The sequence below is a fragment of the Mobula hypostoma genome, chromosome 7 (assembly GCF_963921235.1).
Source record: "Mobula hypostoma chromosome 7, sMobHyp1.1, whole genome shotgun sequence".
NCBI classification, from domain to species: domain Eukaryota; kingdom Metazoa; phylum Chordata; class Chondrichthyes; order Myliobatiformes; family Myliobatidae; genus Mobula; species Mobula hypostoma.
Window position 1 is genome coordinate 135,674,750 of NC_086103.1, and position 25,103 is coordinate 135,699,852.

The 25,103-nt window shown below is 40.7% G+C and overlaps 1 protein-coding gene across 6 annotated transcripts in view; it reads right to left on the bottom strand.

The window, feature by feature from the left end:
• Positions 1–4,268: 4,268 nt before the first annotated feature.
• Positions 4,269–25,103, bottom strand: part of dcun1d5 (DCN1, defective in cullin neddylation 1, domain containing 5 (S. cerevisiae)) — a 35,157-nt gene continuing 14,322 nt past the window's right edge. For all 6 annotated transcript variants that reach the window (XM_063054083.1, XM_063054077.1, XM_063054078.1 and 3 more), the window contains exons 6-11: positions 21,550–21,620; positions 8,987–9,078; positions 8,668–8,776; positions 8,467–8,571; positions 8,231–8,333; positions 4,269–8,141 (exon numbers count right to left, since the gene is read on the bottom strand). In XM_063054083.1, the coding sequence (XP_062910153.1) occupies positions 8,086–8,141; positions 8,231–8,333; positions 8,467–8,571; positions 8,668–8,776; positions 8,987–9,078; positions 21,550–21,620 (536 nt within the window). In that variant the 3' untranslated portion in view covers positions 4,269–8,085. The remainder of the gene's footprint in view (positions 8,142–8,230; positions 8,334–8,466; positions 8,572–8,667; positions 8,777–8,986; positions 9,079–21,549; positions 21,621–25,103) is intronic.

Genomic DNA, 25,103 nt, shown 5'->3' on the forward strand with positions numbered 1-25,103 from the left:
AACCTCAAATCCCCATTTACTTTTAATGTGTCTCTAAAAAGTATTCACCCCCTATCCCCAGAAGTTTTCATGTTTTATTGTTTTACAACATTGATTCACAGTGGATTTTATTTGGCTTTTTTTTTGACACTGATCTACAGAAAAGACTCTTTTGTGTCAAAGTGAAAACAAATTTCTACAAATTGGTCTAAATTTATTACAAGTATTAAACACAAAATAATCGGTTGCACAATTACTCACCCCCTTCAAGTCAGTATATATACCTCTGGCAGCAATTACATTCTTCAGTTTGTGTGGATAGGTCTCTATAAGCTTTGCACATCTGGACACTGTAATTTTTCCCCATTCATCTTTACAAAACTGCTCAAGCTCTGTCAGATTGCAAGGGGGTCGCAAATGCACAGCTGTTTTCAAGCCCAGCCAAAGAATCTCAATTGGAGTGAGGCCTGGACTCTGACTTGGCCACTCCAGGATATTAACTTTGGTGTTTTTAAGCTATTGCTGTGTAGCTTTGGCTTTATGCTTGAGATCATTGTCTTGCTGGAAGACAAATCTCCCAAATTGCAGTTCCCTTGCAGACTGCATCACATTTTCCTCCAGGATTCCCTGTATTTTACTGCATAAGAACATAATAACATAAGAAATAGGAGCAGGAGTAGACCAACCAGCCCATTGAGCCTGCCCCGCCATTCAATAAGATCATGGCTGATCTGTCCGTAAACTCAGCTCCACCTACCTGCCTTTTCCCCATAACCCTTAATTCCCCTACTGTGTAAAAATCCATCTAAATGTATCTTAAATATGTTTAGTGAAGAAGCCCCAACTGCTTCCCTGGGCAGAGAATTCCAGAGATTCACCACTCTTTGGGATAAACAGTTTCTCCTCATCTCTGTCCAAATCTTCTCCCCTGAATTTTGAGGCAATGCTCCCTAGTCTCACCTACCAATGAAAACTTTCTTACTTTGATCTTATCGATACCTTTCAAAATTTTGTATGTTTCTATAAGATCCAGAGAGTCCCAAGGGACTCAATTTCTCCTCATAGGTTAACCCCTTCACCTCTGGAATCAACCTGGTGAACCTCTGCACTGTCTCCAAAGCCAGTATATCCTTCTCAAGTACAGAGACCAGAACTGCATTCATTTTACACTATACCTTCGCAAGCCTTCCAACGTCTGCTGCAGTGAAGCATCCCCACAATTTGATATAGCCACCACCATGATTCGTGGTAGGGATGGTGTGGTTTTGCTGATGTGTAATCTCCTGACCTGTGCTTTTCAATAACCTTTTCACAGTTATTTTTGTCTTCATGGTGTACTTTTCACCAGGATACTGACTTACCAGCAGTTGGACCTTCTATATACAGGTGTATTTCTACAACAATCAATTGAAACTCCTTGACTGCACACAGGGGAACCCCATTTAACTAATTGTGTAACTTCTACAACCAATTGGCTGCACCAGTGAGGATTTAGTGTACCATATTAAAGGGGGTGAATACCTATGCAATCAATTCTTTTGTGTTTTATATTAGATCACTCTGTAGAGATCTGTTTTCACTTTTACATGAGTCTTTTTCTGCTGATCAGCGTCAAAAATGCCAAATTAAATCCACTGTGATTCAATGTTGTAAAACAATAAAACATGAAAACTTCCAAGGAGGGCAAATACTTTTTATAGGCACTGTATATAAATACTCATGAATCACAACCCAACTTTGACAGCTTGGATAGAAAATTCCAAAGATTTATTAGTCACCAGAAGATATTCATTGCATCTCAAAGGCTCACTTTAATGATGAAGTTTAAGGATGAACAAGGGCAGAAAAAGTTGATTGGAATACAATGTCATTCCATTTCTAAGCTATTGTTGAGAGATACCTGATTTATTTGTAGAGTTATGAATTTGAAACCGATACAATCACAATCCAGAACTTTATGAAGTCAAATAAGATCCCTATTAATTTCACCTCTCCACCTCAAAAGGCTCCATACCCAAATAAATGTTTTCATCGGATTAGTTTATACATTTCCGATCAATATGAAGGTAGTTGATTGAAGTTCTACCTGCCGGAATAGCCATATATTAGGACTAATTCTAAGATACTTCTCTTCAATAATATACAATCAATTTTAGGTAAGTTTGGCAAACAAGCTTATGCTTAAATGGAAGTTTAAGCCTCTATTGCATATCCATATAGATAAGTAATGAAAGGCTGTGGGAAATCTAACACTTTTCCAAAAATTGCACTCATTAGAAATTCCATAAGAAAACAGGCTATGTGAACCAATCAGTTTAGTGGATGTATATTTACTAATGATATTGACACAGTAAAAATGTGAGGGAAAAAGGGTGTTGATTTTCAATAAATAAGGAATTTTGTTAATAAATATGTGCAGACCTTTCAAACTTCATTTGGATTACTTGTTAATAATACAGCAGCTTTACAACTGGCACTTGTGGGGTACAGAAATATGGCTGGCTGTTTTATTGTCTTCTAGTTAACTCATCTGATTTTACAGTGTTTTAATTCATTTTTATTTATAAGATTGGATACCTTGACAAACAAGGTTAATTTTAATTGTTCTGAATGTGGCATTTTCACCTGTGACTTTATGTCACTAACCTTTAGGATCAATGTTAAGTCACGTACATTTGAAGTATTCAGCTGGTCAGAAAAGCAAGGGCACTAAACACCTTTGAGTGTGTTTCAAATGGGGGAATGCACCTTTCTGCATTCTGATTTGCGACATCCCTTGCAACAGTCCCTCAGTGAATGCATAATTACAGAGAGTGTGACCAACTGCTTTTTATTCTACATGGAAATATGCAGTGGTATTCCCCAGGGTCTGACATAGGGACCACTGTTTTCACTATTATATATCAAGGACATATTTTCATAGGCTGTGGATTTCAGAACTTGAATGGGAATTAAACAGTGAGATTGTAATACTTTAGGAAGACACAGAATAAAGACAATTGGTAACATTTTATGCAAGAAATGAGAGGCAAAGCTTGCTTTTTTTAAAAAAAAAGATGACCACATAAAATAGTATATGGTATAACTTAAAAAGGAGACCTGAGATGGATGAATACAGATATTTGTGGTGACAGAACAAGTTGAAGACTGCAAAAACTAAAACACTGTTGACGATCGTTATACCTTAACACACTGGTTAGTTAAAAAAGTACCATGGTCATATTTCAGAGAAAGTGTTCAGATTTTATAGCCTTACCAGAATTCCAACTGACATGAAAACCTTTTAAAATTAAAATAAAATCACAGGATGCAGGATTGTCCTCTTTATTAGCAGTGTTCAAACTATTTTAAAATTCTATTTAAGGTTTTAAGTGCAGAGAGACACTACTTTCAGTGGAATCCAGGCAGAGACTAGTTGGCAAATAATCGGAGGCAAGAAAAACATTCCCCCCCCCCCACATACCAAGTTGTTATGAAATAGTGGCAGAAGCATTTTCAAAACCATTTCATAAGTGCTCTGAATAAATACTTCATAAAAAAAAATTAAAAAGCTATGGAGAATGAAGTCCGGAATGGAACAGGTGAAAAAGGTTTGACCTTCTTTGCTATCTCTGCACATTTTATCCTCAACCACAGCTGAAATGAAATCCAATATGGTGGGTTCATGATTAATTGGCATTTTTAATTGAAAATGGGTGATTACAAATTGAAAAGTCAAAGGAAACCTTTATAACCCCATTAATCTTTGTCTTCCAGTGAGGCTGGGGAAAGGAGATTAATAGAGATGGGGTGGGAAACGTAACAGTCAATACAAGACTAATCTGTCCTAGATTCTATCCGAAACCACAGGCTCAAGAAAAACATTGGCTTTTGTGTGATTAAGAATGACAACCTAAACAAACCATGAATATGGTATTCTAAACCATTAGATGTTAAGTTGATAAAAATAAAATGAAATACAGTCTGATCAATGCTGCAATTATTCTAATAGACACACATCCATACTGAACACACAAGATCAAGCAGTTTTAAATACTATCAAAATAGTGTCAAGTTAGAATCTTTTTTTTTGGTTTAAAGGTCTGTAATGAAAAATACAAGGTCACACACCACCATTGTACAAAATACTGACAATAAAACATACTTATATGCTCCATTGTGTGAAAAATCCACAATCTTGTTTTCCTTTGGTTGTACAAAATAATTAGACCCTGGACGTTTATGGTTATGTAAGCAGCAGGGTGAATAGATTTTAAGTATCACCATTCATGAATTAAGACACTTAAATAAACACTGTTCCTTTTTTTTTATTATTATACAACTAAAATGCCAGAGTTCACAGTCCTTGGCGTGTCAGTAATTCTGTTTTAAGTTGCATTGCAATAGGTCTTTTTCTCCAATATCTTTAAATATGAAAACATGCAAAGTCATTTTATATTCCATTATGAACCTCTTTATAAAGTTTATCATTCAATTTAAATAGGTTTGTGATTAGGCAATGCAAAAATATACAAACGTAGTTCCGATCCAAAGGAAACCGTGAGTGGATACCACCGAATAGGAACAGTGAAATCAGGAAAAGAAAGTTGTGCTCCTTTTGTAGGATCACACCAATAATGCAAATTTGACATTTTATATTTTGTGAAGTCATAAACTGGGTTAAATTGTTAACAATACTAGATTCTCTATTCTTTTAGCACAGCTTACATGCATAGTAATCCCTTTCACACTCCACAATATTTATTTGCTTCAGATAGAGAGAACTGAGGGATTAAAATACACTTGTTGGAAAATGACAAATTAAAAATGCAATTATATATTCAGCAGCATATTTTAAAATTATTGAAAGTACACTGAACTATAGGTTTCACCTACAGTATTCCCCTTTAAAAGAAATGCTATGAAGTACATTAACTTACACAACCTGCAAGTTTCTTCAATCTATTCCTATTCATATCCTTTCTAAACACTGCAACAGAGTTTCTCAGAGATCAGGGTATTTCATGGACAAGATGGACGAATTACCCCTCTATCTAAACCCCATGGTATATTTTGCTATCTTAGGTCCTTGTGCACAAATTAGATTCTATATTGAAATGCTGGATTTAAATCTAAAACTATTGGAACTTAGACTTAGGAACTCTGTCTGGGGACCTTTAAATTATGAAAAAAGGAAAATTTAAAAAAAGCTGACTGCAAATTCCATGGATATCCTTAAGCATTTCACACTTTATGATTAACTTTTCTCAAGTGAAGTCAATTACATAGAGACCAGAACTCATTGCACGAGTTAGATTTTCTCTTTTAAAAGGCAACTGAATACATTTGATGGAAAACATAAAAGGGAACAATGCAATACATAAAATATTGGAGGAGCTTAGCAAGTCAGGCAGCATCTATGAAGGGGAATAAACAGTCAACATTTCAGGCTGAGACCCTTCATCAGGAATAATGTACTGTTCATGTGTTCCCACCTTGCTCATACCTGAAACTAATGGAGTTAGGTACAAATGCGATTCAATTAAACTGAGTATTTCTAAATTAATTACCTCACTTAAAAAAGTTTCACAGAAAGATGGATTTCATGCCAGATTAACAAAAAAAATGCAATGGAAAAATGGAGTAATGATGCCCTCTATTATAAGATTTAAAGTTTGAAATTCTGGATGTTAAGTAAAAGCATAAAATTGTTTTTCAGGGTCATTTTAAATGGAATTGTAAAGTGAAATTGGTTGGGCACTTTATTTAGGTGATTTTCAATGAATAATAAAGTAATTTGAAAGATGAATGCTGACAGTGTAATTTTTGCACTATAGTGCATCATCTAGACCAAGATCTATATAGCTTTTGTCCAGCTGCCAGCAAGCTTTACAGTGACATAAATGACAACCCCTAAAAGGCATCTCAAGAATTCTCTGACTTTGGGCATCATTGATGGCACTCAAGTCTGAAGAACTCAATAAATCATCTGTATCGAAAGACTCATTTTCTTAGCCTGGCAGTAAGTCTGATGGGAAGCTTGTTGACACTTCTAGTGCTGACATTCATGTGCTAGTTCCTAGTGATATCTAAAATAACATCAACAGAGGGTGAAAATATATGGCAACATCACAAAAATCAACTTTTAAAAACAAAATATATTTAAAAACCATCCTTTGTACTTTAAGAAAACAGCCGTATAACATTAACTGAAGTTCTGATATCAGTTTTTTTAAAATATACTTTTGAATAATTATCCTATCAGCTGTAAGGATTTCTTTCTGAAAAAAATGCTTGCTTAAAGATCCACTGTACTACATACAGAGACTAAATTTCATTAAATTAGTTACTTTACAACAGGGAAGAACTAGCCCCATTATTTCAAACAAACCTCATAATAAATCATTTAGCAGTTTAAAAAGTAAACTTTTCAAGTAACTGATTCTGTACTAACAAGCTGTCTTCACGTTAATAACTTCTACTGAGAGAGACTGGGTACGATGATTTGTGTGTGGTGTAATAGACCACAGGTTAAATTCTTGCTCCAGGGATCGGATGCATAATGGCTCATCTTGTGCAAGTGGGTGGATGAAGGCAGTACAGGATCTTACCAATTTACTGAGTAATATATATTAAATAATTAGTACTCAGAATTGAGCAATCTTGAGTTTTGAGCCCTTTGCACTGTTAACCCATTGTTAAAAATCTGTAAGACTTTGATAATTTTAAAATGTTTTTAAAAAACATCAAAAATACACTTTGAATATTAACTGGCACTAGGATGTACAGAACTGTGTAAAGTGCATCCCAAAACACCACTCTGCATCTAACTTTGTGGGCTTTTGAGAGAACAGTAAATTAGTAGCTTTTAGTGTTTTGGAAATTATCATACTGTTCCAATAATTAAATTGCCTAAATATCTTCTGCACAAAGTAAATTCAGGAATTGCTAAGAATCTGCTCAAATATGAAATACTGAGGGAAAAAGATAAAAGAATTCACCACAATTATCCTTCAGTGTTTCAATCTTAAGTGTTTACATCATACCTTGTATACACAAAATTTCACTGTCAAAATTACAATTCATATTTTGGATGCTAATGAGCATAAGAATTTTCTTTTAAATTCAAGGTCCCACAGCATCACCTTCATACAAAAGCTTTTACTAAGCAATAGCATAAGAGTACTTAGTTCAAGCTAATTTACAGCTTTCTATCCTGGAGACAAATATTTGATACTGTATAGTCTCACAATGTACTTAGTACAGTGGGCCAACTAAGAGCTGTGGTAACATATCTGCTGTTACTAAAAACTGTAGTCAAAACCACATGCATGCTCATGAAATAATGAAGGCTATTATACGCAGTTCCAATCACATAATCCCGCCCCCCCCCACTTAATTCAGATTTATACGACCACATTCCATTTTGTTCTTAAAAATGGACATAAAATAAATAAAGCTTTTGAAAACAGGCAAATCTGTGGATACCTTGACAATGTAAATGAAAAAAGTTTAAACATACATCTGTATCACATGTAATCCTCCTTTACATGGCCTCGCAGAGGTGCTACTGGCATTACCATTAACGCTGAGCTCACAGTCCTAGAACAGCACCAGTACCTATTGATATAGTATATCACAGAAAAAATGCTATATAGTTACAATAAAATATGATGAGGTTCAGTAAGTTTTTGGTATGGTACCAGAATGGCAGATTTCCAATACATTAGTATACACTTTCCAATAACTGAAAAATCGCATTCATACACTTCAAGGCCTTGCATCTCTCAGTCACACATAAAAATCATTTGTTTTTAATGGAAACCTATAATTTTTAAATGTGCTTCAAAGTACTTAGGAAGTTATAAACAGATATTGCCAAAAGCATTAAGATTCAAGACTGGACAAAATCCTAACATCAGGTGCCATATTTGATGAATACATAATAAAATGCCTAATATAGATGCAACTTGAAAACCTTCTTCCCTCTTGTAACACTGAAAAATCTGTAGCTAGCATAAAAGATGGCTTTTGACAAATACTTTCCATTTCATAATTAAAGACATAGTTTGGTTGGATAGCAAAACATTATTGCTCTCCTGGGTACTTCTCTTTTCCTCTAATTTGTTATGATGATTGCCTTGCTTTCTGCCACTCAACAAATTCATCAAGCAGCACAGGCCCTGAAAACAAAAAATAAATTGAAATTGTAATTTATTTTATAACTGTACCAGAATAAATGCATTTTCCACTATGACAGAAAGAAACTTACATGCACCATCTTCATCATAGTTGCTAAGATCTGCAAGTACAGTTCTGCTGAATTCCAATACATTGAACCACTGATCTTTATTCATAACCCTGTACTTTGATTGCTGTGAAGAGATCACATGCATTATAAAAAACATTTCATAAAAATTCCCAGATATTGCCTTTTTAAAATTTGTGGTTGTAGTTATAACTTTTTTGCGATAACATTTGAGAATGATTAAAATATTAACAAAGTACCTCCAAAAATTGGTAGAAGGCAGAGAACAGAGCCCATGTTCTTCCAAGGAGCAGAGCTAACATAGACTTAGCAGTATCAATATCAAGGCTACGCTGGTCTTTATCCTAAAAGAGCAGACATAGAGGGCTTCGTGACATTTTTTCAAAAACATGCAATCATTCAAAATTCACTGTAATAGAAAGAAATGATTTTTGCCTTACTCTAGCAAAATCAAAGGCATATCTGTAAATTTGTTTGAAAGCTGATAGGTCATTGAGTTGTGAACGCAAATAATCAAACTTGCTCTGTAGCCTCTCTGTGCAGTCACATCTAGGTTAAACAAATGCTGTATTAAAAAAGAATCAGATTTTCCCAAGCAAAAATCCATAAGGGTAAACTGGAAGTTTTCATACTTGTTATGTACACGTTTACTCGTATTAAGTACGAGTTAAAGAATGCATTTGATTAACAATTAAACAAATGAAACATCATGCCATAACTTTACAATTTTATTGCAGAACAATCATCGAGATGTCTTACTGTAATGATGTCATTCCTTTTAACCATTCTTCTTTAGTGAAAAATCCCATGTTTTGAGCCTCCAGCTTCCATGCCAATACTAACATGATAATCTGTAGACAAAAAAAAAAATTAGGTGCATTTTTAGCACATCTAAATCACTTGCCTAGAACATGCAACCTTTGAGCCACCCTAGCCCACAAGGTCAGCCTTTATGACCAGCCCACAACCTCCAATGTGGCTGAGGAGTCAAGTTCATTTTGGTTGACACATCCATCTTTCATGTACAATGGTTTGTATATGCTGCACCTTTGAATGCATCAGGCTGACTAAGTAAATATTATCTTATGTAATTTGACAATCAAAAACAGGTACACAGCAATTCTTGCAATTTCCACTAGCTTATAGCAATGGCACTAAACCATTTTTGACACAGTTTTCCATTTTTAAAGAAGCCTGCTCACTATTGATGTATGTAGTTTGTTACTGACTTCCAAATAATCACTTGATGTGAACAAGTTGTAGATCAGCAGCCCGGCACATGATGCCAACAAATGTCAAAACACTAAAGAGCTAGTCAGTACACAGCTGGTCTTCGAGAATGCCACACGTGGTGGTTAGAGCCAACTTATACATACTGCAATATTTATGGATACTAGAATTGTTTGGAGCATCTGGAGAGAGACAGGCATTTGAAAATTGTGGGCATATTACAGAACAACTAAGACTCACACAGCACTCTCTTTACTCTCTCTCTCTCTCTCTTCTCATACCCAAATTTGGACAATTACATTCCATTTGGCTAGATCAGAAAGTCGTCTGAAATTGTAGTTCTGAGCTTGGTGTTGATGCTATTGTTGGTAATTTCTATTGGGTAGAGAGGAGTTAAGCCAGGTAGGATGTTACCATTCACCCACTTCCAATGCAAGCAGAAGCAGTGTATATTGCATCTAGGGAGTCGTCGGGTAGAAACTTGGCCCATTTCTATGATAAAGCAGTTTTGTCAACGTTTGAAAATCCTGGATTTTGTACCTGTCCCGCTTCTTGCGCTTCTTTTAAACTCACCTGTTCTACTACAGTGCAACATGTAAAGAAATAAAATTGAAAGTGCATTGTTGTATAAATAGGAGTTATATGCAATTGTCTAGAAAATCTGTTAGTATGAAGCCACAGTCCCAAGTGTGCCAAATTACTGGGGTTTTGAAGTAGCTCCTTCCCTCTGGGCCCATTTTATTAGAGCTCCGGTGGGACAAGATGTTTAAATTTGGTTGGGCAAACCTGCATAAATCTGTTGGTCCAATATAAGGTGTTGCTTGGGCCACACGACGAGATTTGTATCCAGTTCAGTTCAGCTCACTCCACCGTAGGAAGGATGTAAAAAAGGTGGAAAATTTTCAGAAAAGATATATTAGGATGGTTCCATGATTGAATAAGTAAAGGTGTTAAAAGGTTATGTGGTGAAGACAGAGGAAAGGGATTTGAGGGAAAATAAATCAACCATGATCAATTGCTGCAGCAGACCAAATGGCCTGATTCTGCTCCCATGTCTTATGATCCATCCTACGAGGTTAGACTGGAGAAGGTGGGGCTTTTCAGAGAACAAAGAAAATTAAGAAGATTTAACAGACTTGCACATCATCATCATCATGACTGGTTTGGGTAGGTTAAATATAGTGGATTCTAGTTAACTGGAGCATATCGAGACCAGTACAGTTTAGCCCAATGAATTGGCTGCTCCAATTAGCAGAAGTTTCATGGAAATAGTTTAAAAAGGTATTAAAAGAAAAAAAAAAGGCCAACTGTTTAACTGAAATACAGCCCAAATTAGAACACTAATACCACTATAGTAGTATAAAACTGTGTACCAGTTCCTAAAGTTATCAGTGGAGGAGTTCATCCAGTGTATGGGCTATGTTCTTTTGATTGAATGTAAATGAACAAAATTACCCAGACACTAGTGCAGATAGTGGACTGCCTTCATATGATGTTTTCAACGACTGCATCCTCCAAAATCTTCATTTTCAGTGTAACATTCAAGATTGTTGTCGATACTTTTAAATTCTTCATAGCTCCTAACTTGAAGTAGTGACAAGACCTGTGCTGATCAACTAGCTGGACTATTCAGCAGTCCAAGGTACACAAATGCTTCAAATAGGCTTTAATTGTACTGGTGCCCAAGAAGAAGGTTGTAAACTGCATCAATGACTATTGTCCGGTAGCACTTACATCCACACTGATTAAGTGTTTTGAGAGGTTGGTGATGAAACATATCAACTCCTGCCTGAGGTGCGACTTGGATCCACTCCAATTTGCCCACTGGCACAACAGCTCCACAGCAGATGCCGAATCATTGGCTCTTCACTCAACCCTGGAACATCTGGACAGCAAAGATGAGTACATCAGGATGCTCTTTATTGTCGACACCTCAAGCATTCAATACCAGCAGCCCCTCGAAACTAATCAATAAGCAAGACCTTGGCCTCAATACCTCGTGCAATTGGATCCTCCATTGCTCCACTTGCAGACTCCAGTCAGTTCGGATTTGCAACTACATCTCCTCCAGAATCTCCAATTAGTACAGGTGCACCACAAGGCTGTGTGCTTAGTCCCCTGCTCTGCTTGCTTGACAGTTATGACTGTGTGGCTAAGCACAGCTCTAATGCCAAATTCAAGTTTGCTGGTAACATCACTGTCATAGGCTGAATCAAAGATGGTGACGAATCAGCATATAGGAGGCAGATAGAAAATCTGGCTGAATGGTGCCATAACAACAACCTCAATGTGAGCAAGACCAAGGAGCTGTTTAAAGACTTCAGGAGGAGGAAACCAGAGGTCCGCGAGCCAGTCCTCAGAGGACCAGAGGTGGAGAGAATCAGCAACTTTAAATTCCTCAGTGTTATCATTTCAGAGGATCTGTCCTGGGGCCCAGCACGCAAGTACAATTACAAAGCAAGGCAGCACCTCGACTTCCTTGTAAGTTTGCGAAGATTTGGCATGACATCTACAACACTGACAAATTTCTATAGATGTGTGGTGGAGAGTATATTGACTGGCTGCATCACAGCCTGGTATGGAAACACCAATGCCCTTGAACAGAAAGTCTATGACAAAAAAAGTAGTGTATACGGCCCAGTCCATCACAGGTAAAGCCCTCCCCACCATAGAGCACATGTTGTCGCAGGAAAGCAGCATCCATCATCAGGGACCCCCACCACCCAGGTCATGTTCTCCTCTCACTGCTGCCTTCAAGAAGGTAGTACAGACTCACACGACCAGGTTCGGGAACAGTTATTACCCCTCAACCATCGAGCTCCAGAACCAAATGATACAACTTGCCCCATCATTGAAATAGTCCCACAATCTACAGACTCTTTCAAGAACTCCTCTCATGCTCTTGATTACATATTTATTATTGCTTTCTTTCTGTATTTGCACAGTTGCCTTTTCACACGGGTTGAATGCACCAGTTGATGCAGTCTTTCCTTAATGGTTATTACTGCATTACAGATGTATTGAGTATGCCTGTGAGAAAATGAATCTCAGGGTTGTATATCGTGACGTATGTATTTTGATAATAAATTTACTTTGAACTGAGTGAAATAGTTTCATTTTCATTCCCAGCAAATTTTGGCATTTCCAAACCTGAATACTTAAAACCACAGTTCTGAATTGTCTTACTTTTTATTACTCGCTGTGACGAGAGTACATGTAGATTAAGATGTTAACTGTCCTGTGCTGGCACCAGTGGTCTGCCACCTGTCTTCAGGAGAAAGAGAGATAAGGAAAACAATGGAGCAGCATTTGGAGATGTTAATGAAGGGACGGAAGGAGAGCTGTCAAGACCGGCTCCCCTTTGAACCCTGAACTGTTTGAAGTGATGGACAGGCGATACCCCAGCAGGGGGATAAAAAGGGACAGGTTCGCTAAGGCAGGACACACACGACACCACAAGGTAACGAGACCCTGGAAGCGGTGCACCTCCCACAAGTCAGTGGGAGTTTTTGGAGGGCTGGTCGCGGGACCAAGCCATAGACACACAGGGTGGAAAGGTACGATCGGCGGGAACCTGGTGTGTGTCCGCCCTTGCCTGGGTGCCAGGTTCACTGCAGAGAAACGATCGTATCTGGAAACGGAAGGGTCACGGTCGATGACCTCAGAAGACATCACAAAGGGCTCGCCCGAAAGCTGACTGTGAAGAATATCGAAGGTCTGTGTGGAAGCCGTTTGAATATTCATTTGTTTTTGCTCTCTCTCTCCTTCCTCCACTGTCCATCGCCACGGCAGTGATTACTGTGAACTGAACTGAACTCAGTTGAACTGAACTTTGCATCACTTTGAAACTGGTCATTTACCCCTAGACGACGATAGAGCTTGATTGATCCTGTTATCCTAATTCTGTGTACATGTGTGTTTATCATTACTGAACTGTTGCATTTATTATCCTTTTGATTAGAGTACTGTGTTGCTTGTTTCTTTAATAAAACTTTCTTAGTTCCAGTGATCCAGACTCCAACTGAGTGATCCATTTCTGCTGGTTTGGCAACCCAGTTACGGGGTACGTAACATAAGTGGGGTTCTCGTCCGCGATTTTGAACGCTAAATTTGGGACGGAGTAAATTGATTGGGTTAAAATTCCCAAAAGAAAGAAAAGACAAACAGCAGAAATGGAGATTGAGGAATTTGTAAAGGCGCCGACCTTGGAGGCATTAGAGGATGCCAGGAAAGCGGAATTGGCAGCTGTGGCCAAACAGTTAAATCTTGTTAAGGGGAAGTCGACAATGAGTAGAGAGGAGATACACAGAGCTATCGTAGAGCACTATGTATCTAAAGGTGTGTTTCCCCAAGGGAGCTGGAGGTGGTGTCTATTGAAAAACCTGCTGGAGACGCGGTACAGGTGCAGATTGAAAAACTGAGACTCGAGCACGAGTTCCGGGTATGGCAGTTGGAGAGGGGGGAGAGGGGGAGAGGGGGAGAGGGGGAGAGGGGGAGAGGGGGGAGAGGGGGAGAGGGGGAGAGGGGGGAGAGGGGGAGAGGGGGGAGAGGGGGAGAGGGGGAGAGGGGGAGGGGGGAGAGGGGGAGAGGGGGAGAGGGGGAGAGGGGGGAGGGGGGGGGGGGGGGAGGGGGGAGAGGGGGGAGAGGGGGGAGGGGGAGGGGGAGGGGGAGGGGGAGGGGGAGGGGGAGGGGGGAGGGGGGAGGGGGGAGGGGGGAGGGGGGAGGGGGGAGAGGGGGAGAGGGGGAGAGGGGAGGGGAGGGGGGAAACAGAGGGAAAGGGAATTTGAGCTGGAGAAGTTAAAGATAAGGGCAGAGCAGGGGCCTGTGCCGAACCAAGGTGGAGGGTTCCGGGCGACCCAGGAGGTTAGGGTGGTTCCCCCATTTGACGATACCGATGTGGATCGGTACTTTCTCCATTTCGAAAAAGTTGCTACAAGTCAGGACTGGCCGAGGGATAAGTGGGCTGTTTTGCTTCAGAGTGTACTGAAAGGGAAAGCCCAACAAGCTTACTCAGCTTTGTCCGCGGAAGATGCCCAGAGGTATGAGGTGGTGAAAGAGGCCATCCTCAGGATTTATGAGTTGGTCCCGGAGGCATACCGGCAGAGGTTCCGGAATGCGAGGAAGCAGTGGGACCGCACGTATTTAGAGTTTGCCCGTGAGATGTAGACATATTGTGAGCGTTGGTGCGCCTCGAAGGGGGTAGATGGGGATTATGACAGACTGCTACAGCTGATCCTGATTGAGCAGTTTAAAGGTTGTGTCCCTGAGGGTATGAGACCCTACCTAGATGAGAAAGAGGCAGCCACGTTAGCCGCAACTGCTAAGTTAGCGGATGAGTATGCGTTGACACATAAAATGAAGTTTGCCCCGAGTAAAGGCTACCAGAAGGGTAGTCAGGACGGTGGGGAGAGTCCGCCAAAAAAGTCAGAAAGTAAGCCGGGGACTAGTGAGAAGTATAAGGTAGACCGGGAGCAGTCTGGTAGCAAGTCTCCTCGGTTCATCTGTTATAATTGTGGGAAAGTCCGACACTTTGCGTCCAGGTGCTTTGCCCCAAAGAAGGAGACGGGAAAAGGAAAAACGGCGATTTTGACTGGCTGTATCGAGCTGGTAAACGAACCGCTAGGAGAGGAAAGGTCTGCCAAAGTTCAGGAAGGGCGCGAGAGGTTTATCTCGGCCGGATTGGAGTCGGTGAAGGAGGGGTTAAAACCAGTTCCAATGCGGATCTGGAGAAACACGGGAGCGTGTCAGTCATTGATATTGAAGAGTGTATTAGAGTTTAGCTCAGAGACCCAGACTGGGGAGGTCAAGGTCAAAGGTATTGGGGAAGGGACAGAGGCAGTCCCTTTGCACCAGGTACACCTACAAAGCAACTTGGTCTCTGGACTAGTCACGATCGGAGTGAGGTCCGAATTACCGATGAAAGGCATGGAAGTCTTGCTCGGTAATGACCTCGCCGGGGGAATCGTGTTCTCAGACGTGAGATTGACAGGCCAGCCTGCCAGCATTGAGGCCCCGCCCATGGACTCACAGGTTCATCACAGGACTGCCGAAGTAAATTTAGCTGAGATGTACCAGGAGGAGGTAGAAAGTGAAAAGAAGGAGTGTAGTGAAACAAGAGGTAGTGAGGGAGCTGAGACAGACTTAGCATTAGCCAGGAAAGAATTTGTGCAGGCACAGGAGCAAGACGAGGGGCTGATGGTTTTGGCAGAGACAGCTCTCTCTGACGCAGAATTAAGAAGGGAGCCAGTAGGCTATTGTGTGGAGGAGGAAGTGCTAAGGAAAAAAGGGAGACAAGTACCGTACCCGCAGATGAGGAATGGGGGGTGGTGCAAAAGAGTTATGGGGATGAGATTTTTAACCTGGCCCACAAGGTACCCCTCGGTGGACATTTTGAGGTGCTGGAGGAAACAGTTGGGGGAATCATGAAAGAGGTTTACCGGCTGCACAGGAGGATGTTATTGATTATGGCAGACGCGAACTGAGACAGTCACAGGCTTTTGATATGCTAACAAACCTAGTCGGTGTTAGCGCGGAAATCATTGAAGCTAGGGTCCCCCTGATAAGAGAAAAAAACCATTTTGAAAAAATGAGTATGGTATCGACCAGATGGGAGAAGGCTATTGTTTTGGCCAGCTCTACTGATAAGGTCTCTCCCTTAATCCCCGAACAAAGCGACTCTTTAGGAGAAGTAATTAAACGGCTCACACACGTGTGTTTGATTGTCCCGAGGCGATGCAAAGAACTGGGACGTTGGGTGGTGTTTGTTATGCTAGGTCAGCCTAGTGAGCAACACCCCTATAGAATGAGTAATTCAGTGACGAAAGGGCTGACGAACACAGAGGTGTGTATTGGCGATGTAATACGGCTGTCTGAAGCCAGCTTGATAGTGAACCTTGAAAAAAGGTTCACACGAAGGTCACTTATCTGGGAATTGTGGTAACACAGGGGCAGCTGGCAGTGATGCAAGCTAAAGTGCGGGCCATCTCTGACATCCCAACCCCGACAGACAAGAGGGCCCTCAGAAGGCTCTTGGAGATGGTGGGGTACTGTAGGAAGTTTTGCAATAACTCTGCGGTTACTACCCCTCCCCCTACTACTAAGCCCTTGCGAGAGAAAACTGAGTCGGAATGGGACAACCCTTGTTATTGTGGTCCGGGACGAAACCCAATGATCGCAATTCATCACTATGAAGTTTGCTAAGTTGGAGCCTAGGGATTATTAATAACACATATAAAAGGAACAGAAAATGTGATTGCTGACTGTCTGTCAGGTGTTGACAACGTAAAATTCGCTGTATTAGCCAAATAGCTGATAAAGATGTATATTTGTGTGTATCAAATAATGTATTCATGTTTGTAATTTTTACCCCGGTAAAAATCCTTAAAAGGTGAGGGGTGTGACGAGAGTACACACAGATTAAGATGTTAACTGTCTTGTGCTGGCACCAGTGGGATCAGCAGTTGGTCTGCCACCTGTCTTCAGGAGAAAGAGAGATAAGGAAAACAATGGAGCAGCATTTGGAGATGTTAATGAAGGGACGGAAGGAGAGCTGTCAAGACCGGCTCCTCTTTGAACCCTGAACTGTTTGAAGTGATGGACAGGCAATACCCCAGCAGGGGGATAAAAAGGGACAGGTTCGCTAAGGCAAGACACACACGACACCACGAGGTAACGAGACCCTGGAAGCGGTGTGCCTCCCACAAGTCGTGGGACCAAGCCATAGACGCACAGGGTGGAAAGGTACGATTGGCGGGAACCTGGTGTGTGTCTGCCCTTGCCTCGGTGCCAGGTTCACTGCAGAGAAACGATCGTATCTGGAAACGGAGGGATCATGGTCGGTAACCTCAGAAGACATCACAAAGGGCTCGCCCAAAAGCTGACTGCGAAGAATATCGAAGGTCTGTGTGGAAGCCGTTTGAATATTCATTTGTTTTTGCTCTCTCTCTCCTTCCCTCCACTGTCCATCGCCACAGCAGTGATTACTGTGAACTGAACTGAACTCAGTTGAACTGAACTTTGCGTCACTTTGAAACTGGTCATTTACCCTGACGACGATAGAGCTTGATTGATCCTGTTATCCTAATTCTGTGTACATGTGTGTTTATCATTACTGAACTGTTGCATTTATTATCCTTTTGATTAGAGTACTGTGTTGCTTATTTCTTTAATAAAACTTTCTTAGTTCCAGTAATCCAGACTCCAACTGAGTGATCCATTTCTGCTGGTTTGGCAACCCAGTTACAGGGTACGTAACATCGCCAATCATCATTGACAAAAATCACTGCATTTTGAACACGGAAAAACTGTTCCCTCTAGCACGGTGTAGTGTCTACCAGCACACGAAGTGCATGTGACTGATGTCGGTTAGAAACTGTTCAGCAACAGTCACCTATCCCAATTAAGTGGCAGTGTCTCAAATAAACAAAGGAATCCTAACCATTTCCTCAATTAGTTTTTGTTGTTTAAGAGTTGTACCAAATAAGCTGCTGCCCCGATTAACCAATGGCCCAATTAACTGGAATCCACTGTATATGGATACTGTACCCATTCGTGGACAGGGCAAATACTGGAGGGCACAGGTCTGATGTGTGGGCAAAGAATGTAAAGAGAAAACAACCTTTATATTCAGCAAGTAACTACGAAATGAAACTTACTGATAGCAAGGGCGGTGCAAGATAGTTAAGCATTTAAACGATTTGAAAAAACAAACTGCAGGGCTACGGAGAAGAAGTGTTGAAACAAGGAGCAACAAGAGGAGCTGATAAACAATTAATGGTTGAATGGCTTCCTCGCCTCCCATAGCAATTCTATAATTTCATGATTCGAGAAGCTTAGTGGCAAATAAAGCTCGCGTTATGTACCTGGCCCTCAGAAATATCTGGTTTTTAAATTGTGTATTGTTGATCTAAGTTTCCAAAAACTACAGTCATCAGATCCCAAATCACATGAGATACAGCTGAGTTCTGAGGGCTACTCACAAGAAACATTTTGTTTAACCGTATACAGCTATGTACTAAAATTTTTGTCACATTATGTAAAGACAACTACTTTATAATAACATTCAAATTGCTGTAAGAAAAAATATTGCAAACCTACAATAGTTTTCTTAATTAAAAGCAGAAAATTATAACGAGAGTGTGACAAAATTGAGTCTTGGATTCAAATGACATCTCAATGACTTTCAATTTGAATTAAGTATTAACTATTAAAGCAACACAATCTTTCCTCTCCCATTACTGTCAACCTTGTATTTAATGATCACTCCTTTGACCACCTGATTCTCTGACAAACTCCCCCTCCCCGCCATCTTTAAGGATTTCTAAATACAGTTAATAGTCATAGAACACTACAGCACAGAAACAGGCCCTTTGGCCCATCTAGTTCATGCCAAACTATTAATCTGCCCAGTCCCATCGAACTGTACCTGGACCATTTACTTCGATGCCCTCTTATCCATGTACTTATCCAAATTTCTCTTGAATGTTGACAATGAACCTGCATCCACTTCCGCTAACAGTTCGTTCCACATTCTCACCACGCTAAGTTCCCCCTCATGTTCTCTTTAAACATTTTACCTTTTGATCCTTAACTCATGACCTATATTTCTAGATCTACCCAACCTCAGAGGAGAAAGACTGCTTGCATTACCCCATCCATCTATAACCCTCAATTCTGTATACTTCTATCAAACCTCCTCTCATTCTTCTACACTCTAGGGAATAAAGTACTAACCTATTCAACCTTTCACTACAACTCAGGTCCTCAAGTCCTGGCAACATCCTCACAAATTTTCTCTGCGCTATCAATCTTATTGACGCCTTTCCTTTAGATAGGTAACCAAAACTGCAGGCAATACTTTAAATTTGGCCTCACCAACATCTTGTACAACTTCATAAATCAAAGTATTAAGTACAGGAGCTGGGATGTTATATTGAAGGCTAATATTCCAAAAGCTTTCTTTATGACCCTATCTACCTGTGATGCCACTTTCAAGGAGTTATGGACCTGTATTCCCAGATCTCTTTGCTCTACTGCACTTCTCAGTGCCCTACCATTTACTGTGCAAGACCTACCCGGTTGGTTCTACTGAAGAGCAACACCTCAGACTTGTCTGCATTAAAAGTTTCAAAGGTATATTTAATGCCAGAGAAATGTATATAATGTACATCCTGAAATTCTTTTTTCTTCGCAACCATCCAAGAAAACAGAGGAGTGTCCCAAAGAATGAATGACAGTTAAAAGTTAGAACCCCAAAGCCCCCCCAGCTCCCCCCTCCCACACGTAAGCAGCAGCAAAGCAACAATCCCCTCTCCAATCAGCGAGGAAAAAAAGCATTGGCACCCCCCATCGAGCACTGAAGCGTGCAGCAAACCATCAATAAAGACACAAGCTTGCAGTACCACAAAGACTACTCATTCACCCAGTAATTCGACATACCACAGGACTCTCTCTCTCCCTAATAAGGGAAAAAGAGGTGTCCCCGTTTCACAGCGAGAGGTGAGACATAACAAACAACTTGCAGATTTACAATGTTAAAAGTCTGTTGTGTCCTTATTTCCAAGCTCTGTGCCCAAAGAACTCTGCTCTCTGGGCATACAGCCAGCTCGCTGCTTTCAATCTTCCATGTACTCCAAGACATACCAGGCCACTTTTCAGCCCATTTTTTCAGCTGGTCCAGATACCACTGCTGCTTTGATAGTCTTCCTCGCTGTCCACTACATCCTCAATCTTAAGAGTCATCTGCAAATTTGCTGTTCCAACTTACCACATTAATCATCCAGATCATTGATATAGATGACAAACAAGAATGGATGCAACATCAATCCTGCAGCACACTACTAGTCACAGGCCTCCAGTCAGAGAGGCAACCATCTACTACCATTGTCTGGCTTCTCCCCCCCAAAACCAACATCTAATCCAATTTACTACCTAATCTTGAATGCCAAGCGCCTAAATCTTCTTGACTAGCCTTCTACACTGGACTTTGTCAAAGAACTTGCTAAAGTCCACGTAGATTACATCCACTGCCTTGCCTTCATGAACTTTCCTGATAACTTTTTGAATAAACTTTCAGAATAGTTAGACCTGACCTATCACGCAAAGCCGTGTTGGCTATCCCTAACCAGTCCCTGCCTATCCAAACACATATTTGGTCCCTTAGAATACCTTCCAATAGCTTACCCACTACTGATGTCAGACTCACCAGCCTATAATTTCCTGGCTTATTCTTAAATCCTTCCTTAAACACCAGAACAACATTAGTTATCCTCCAATCCTCTGGCACTTCACCTGCGGCCAAGGACATTTTAAATATCTCTGCTCAGGGTCCCTGCAATTTCTGCATTAGCTCTCAACAAGGTCCGTGGGAACAAGTGTCTGAATACACAGAGTTTGCCTCGTGCACTGTTTGATTCACCTTTCTCATTACTTTGCAATCCTAAATTTTAAACCTGCCAATTTAGGTGCTGTTTTCTGCAACAAACTGACAGAAGAGTTGGTGAGCATTAAATAGCACAGGGCTGTTTTTGGAGAACAAATAAAATCTAATTTCTTACCTTATCATATCCGTTTTAAACTTACAGATCCAAATTGCATGTTAGGGCTTTTACTTATAGACTGACAGTGCCCCTATTCATAGAAATAATTTGGTTCTTGCATTTCTCCCTGAAGAGATGGTTCTTCTGTCCATAGTGCAGCAACCAAAAGGAGAACCTTTCATAACAATCACAATACCCTCTTTCTAACCCACTGACATTCCCAGTACAAACTTCATCACCATAATCCAACACATCTCCTATACTTTCTTTTAGTAACTACTTTACCCCCATCTTCCTCATGTAATTATTTTAAAGCAAATCTTTTGCTTTCCCTAATCTTTAACATTTTCTACTAATTTAGTTTAAGATCTTCCAACTGCACCAGTCTAGCAAAATGATGCTTTGTTAAAAGAATGGAAGATAATCTACAAAAAAAGTGGCGGCATACTTACAAATTATTAATGATATGGCATTTCATATTGCTTAAAAATAATTTCAATTACCATTACTTCATTAACAGTTATTTCAGTATTTTTAAAGAAGATTAAAACTTACATTTTCAGGCTCCACACCTATATCTTCACAAAATTTTTCCATTCCTTCAGGACCAACAACCTCATCCGTCCCTTTAAGATATAATGGGAAAAAAATCCTGTATTCTATCCAAAAACGATCACTTAGTTCATGGGAGGCTGTCCTGCTGCATTTGGATAGAGTTCAGATCTGTCCTGTGATTATGCACTTTAATTAGCAAGGCAAGTTAGAACCAGAGAGAAATTAAACTGACCCAAAGGGAGCAGTTCAAAAACAGCAGGCACACAAACACATTAACATTTTAAAGAGCTGGATGAGGCAATAGCAGCAAATCAAGCTCAGTGTCTCTTGAAACTATTTTCAAGTTGATTTACAAAATAAATGGATAAACATGGGACATATTTAGAAATTAAGATTTTTAAACAGAATGAGATTCAAGAGATTGTAGATGCTGAAATCTAGAACAATCTGCTGGTGCAACTCAGTGGGTTGAGCAGCATCTACAGAGGAAAGGAACTGTCAACACTTTGAATTGACACCCTGTATCAGCACTAAGGGTGAAGAGGAAGGGTATTTAATAGTGGTGGACGTAGGCTTGAGTTAGTGGCTTGACATAGACTGAGGGTGGGGGGGGGCGGAGGTGAATGATAATGGGTGGAACAAGTCAGCTAGGGGGAAGGTGGAGTTGAGAGACGGGCAAGTGGATTGTAGGAGGCGGCACACAAGAGGTAGATGGATCTAGGTGATGGGGGGGGAGGGAGGTGTCTTCATCTTCACTCTCTCCTCACCTTATCTGGTTCCATCTGCTTTTTTGTCTGCCTCCATTTATCATCTGCCCAACTATCCTCTAAATCCACCCTTCCCCTCCCCTACCAAGCCTGATCTGCACTTCATTCACCCTCAGTCCACCAGTGCCCCCTCAACAACCCTTTCTCCCGTAATACTTGCCATCTCTTCTCTCCACTTTTTCCCCGATGCAGGGTTTCAACCTGAAATGTCAACGATTCTTCCCTCCCCCCCACCCCCACAACAGATGGTGTTTGACCTGATTAGTTAAGCCAGCAGATAGTTTACAGGATATGAATCCACTGGAGGAAAACTTGAAACACAATAAAAATCACCCAAAGTCAAAATTCTCAATATGTCTAAAACTGTCATGACTTATATTCATTCATTAATCACCCAAATCCATATCCTCTCAAAGCCCCATGTAATTAACTCAATTTCCCTTTTAAGAGAGAAAGGGGTTTAATTTACAATTGGTAAATTTGTATGCATTTAATACAATAGTACAAAAGAACCTGACGAATACAGAAAGAATTAATGTACTGAATTTCGTTAACAGAATTTGGACATCACTCTTTATGTCAGCACTTATTGCTCAACTGCAACGTTTACACAATTAAGCAGCTGACTAACTCATTTCAGAGGACAGTCATCCAGATTATAATGAAACTGGAGTCACACACAGGCCAGACTGAGTAAAGACAGATTTCCTTTAAGGACATTAGTGAACTTGTATTTTATTGCATCACAATGATTTTGTTGTGACTTTTATCGATATTAATTTTCTACTCCTGATTTATTCAGTCAACTGAATTTAGTTTTATCTGCTAATGAACTTTTGGCCCAATGAACGATGTCAGAACAGTAAGTAACTGGTTACTGAACCCAAATGTATTAACCATTTAGTCAAAATATTCAGTTCTAAAGTACGCACATAAAAGGTAGTGTGCACCCACTCTTATCATTCCTCAGAGAAACAAACAGAAAGTCAAATATATTCTATAATCTCCTTTCCCCAGCCTCCAAGGGGATTATAGAACTGTAGAAATCAATAAAATGCTCTTTAAAATTCTAGATCACACCATAGAGTCTATCTGGAGCGAAGGAAGACAATGTATTCAACTGGTTCAATTAGCCATTTTAAACCACATCAAAACAGTACGGTATTTCTTCTGCAACATACATAAAATGATGGAGGAACTCAGCAGGTCAGGCAGCATCCATGGAAATGAACAGTTTATGTTTCAGGCCGAGACTTCAGGACTGGAAAGGAAGGGAGGAAAACACCAGAATAAAAAGCTGGGGGGGGGGGGGCGGGGGAGAAGGATAGTTGGAAGGTGATAGGTGAAGCCAGGTGTGTGGGAAGGGTGAAGGGCTGGAGATGAAGGAATCTGACAGAAGACAAGAAGTGGACCTTAGGAGAAAGGAAAGAAGGGGCACTAAGAGGAGCTGATAGGCACGTGAGAAGAAGTAAGGCCAGAGTGGGGAAATACAAAAACGGGGAGGCAGGGGGAGAATTTTTATTACCAGGAGAATTTGATACTCATACCATCACCTTGGAGGCTACCCAGACAGAATACAAGGTATTGCTCCTCCACCCTGTTGGAACTAAAACCGTAATTAAAATGTTGGGCCATCAGGAAGTTTACCTTTGGGTCTTCCAACTTACAGCTGGTCTCACCAATGCAGAGGAGGCCAGCTCAGGAGCACCGGATACAAGGCTACCCCAGCAGATTCGCAAGTGAAGTGCTGCCTCACCTTAAGGGACATTTGGGGCCCTGAATGAAGGCGAGGGAGGAGGTGAATGAGCAGGTGGAGCATTTCGGCTGCTTACAGGGATAAGTGCTGGGAGGGATTAGTGGAGAGGGATAAGGGGACAAGGAAATCACAGAAAGCCGATCCCCGTGGAAAGCAGAGAGGGGTGGTAGGTAAAGATGTGCTTGGTGATAGGATCCCTTTGGAGATGGCTGAGAGTGCTGTGTTGGATGCTAAGGCTCATGGGTGGTAGGCAAGAGCAAGAGGAAAGGCAGCAAAAAGATGGGGTGAGCACAGATGTTTGGGAAATGGAGGAGATGTGGATGAGGGCAGCATCAATGGCGGAGGAAGGGAACTCCCGTTCTTTGAAGGAGAACATCTCTGACGTCCTGGAAAGGAAAGCCTCAACATGGGAACAGTTGCAGCGGAGATGGAAGAACTGAGAAAAGGGAATAGCATTTTTACAGGAGACAGGGTGGGAAGAGGTATAGTCAGAGATAGCTATGGAAATCTATAACTTTATAAAAGATGTTGGTCAATGGCTTATCTCCAGAGATGGAAACAGAGAGGTTGGGAAAGGGGAGGGAGGTGTCAGAAATTGACCAAATGAATTTAAGTGCAAGGTGAAAGTTGGAGGCAAGGTTGATGAAATTGACGAGCTCAGCATGGGTGCATGAAGCAGCACCAATGCAGTTGCCAGTGTAGTGGAGGAAGAATTGGGAGCATTACAGGGAAAAGCCTGGAACATGGACATAGCCGTCGAAAAGGCTGGCAAAGCTGGGGCCTATGCAGGTGCTCCTGGCTACTCGAGTCCAGAGGAAGTGGGAATAGCTTCTGCAGCCTCTTCTGAAGCAATTTATCAAACAAAACCCCTATGACTCTGACATGCTCTATGATATGTTTGTATAATGCTTTCCTGATTTCAAAACTAATCTATGCTGTTTTCTACTTACAAAGGGCAAAAATTATTTTAGGGAACCCATCATTACTGATTTATCATTTTGTCAAAGGTACATAATGTTCTTCTGCAAGGA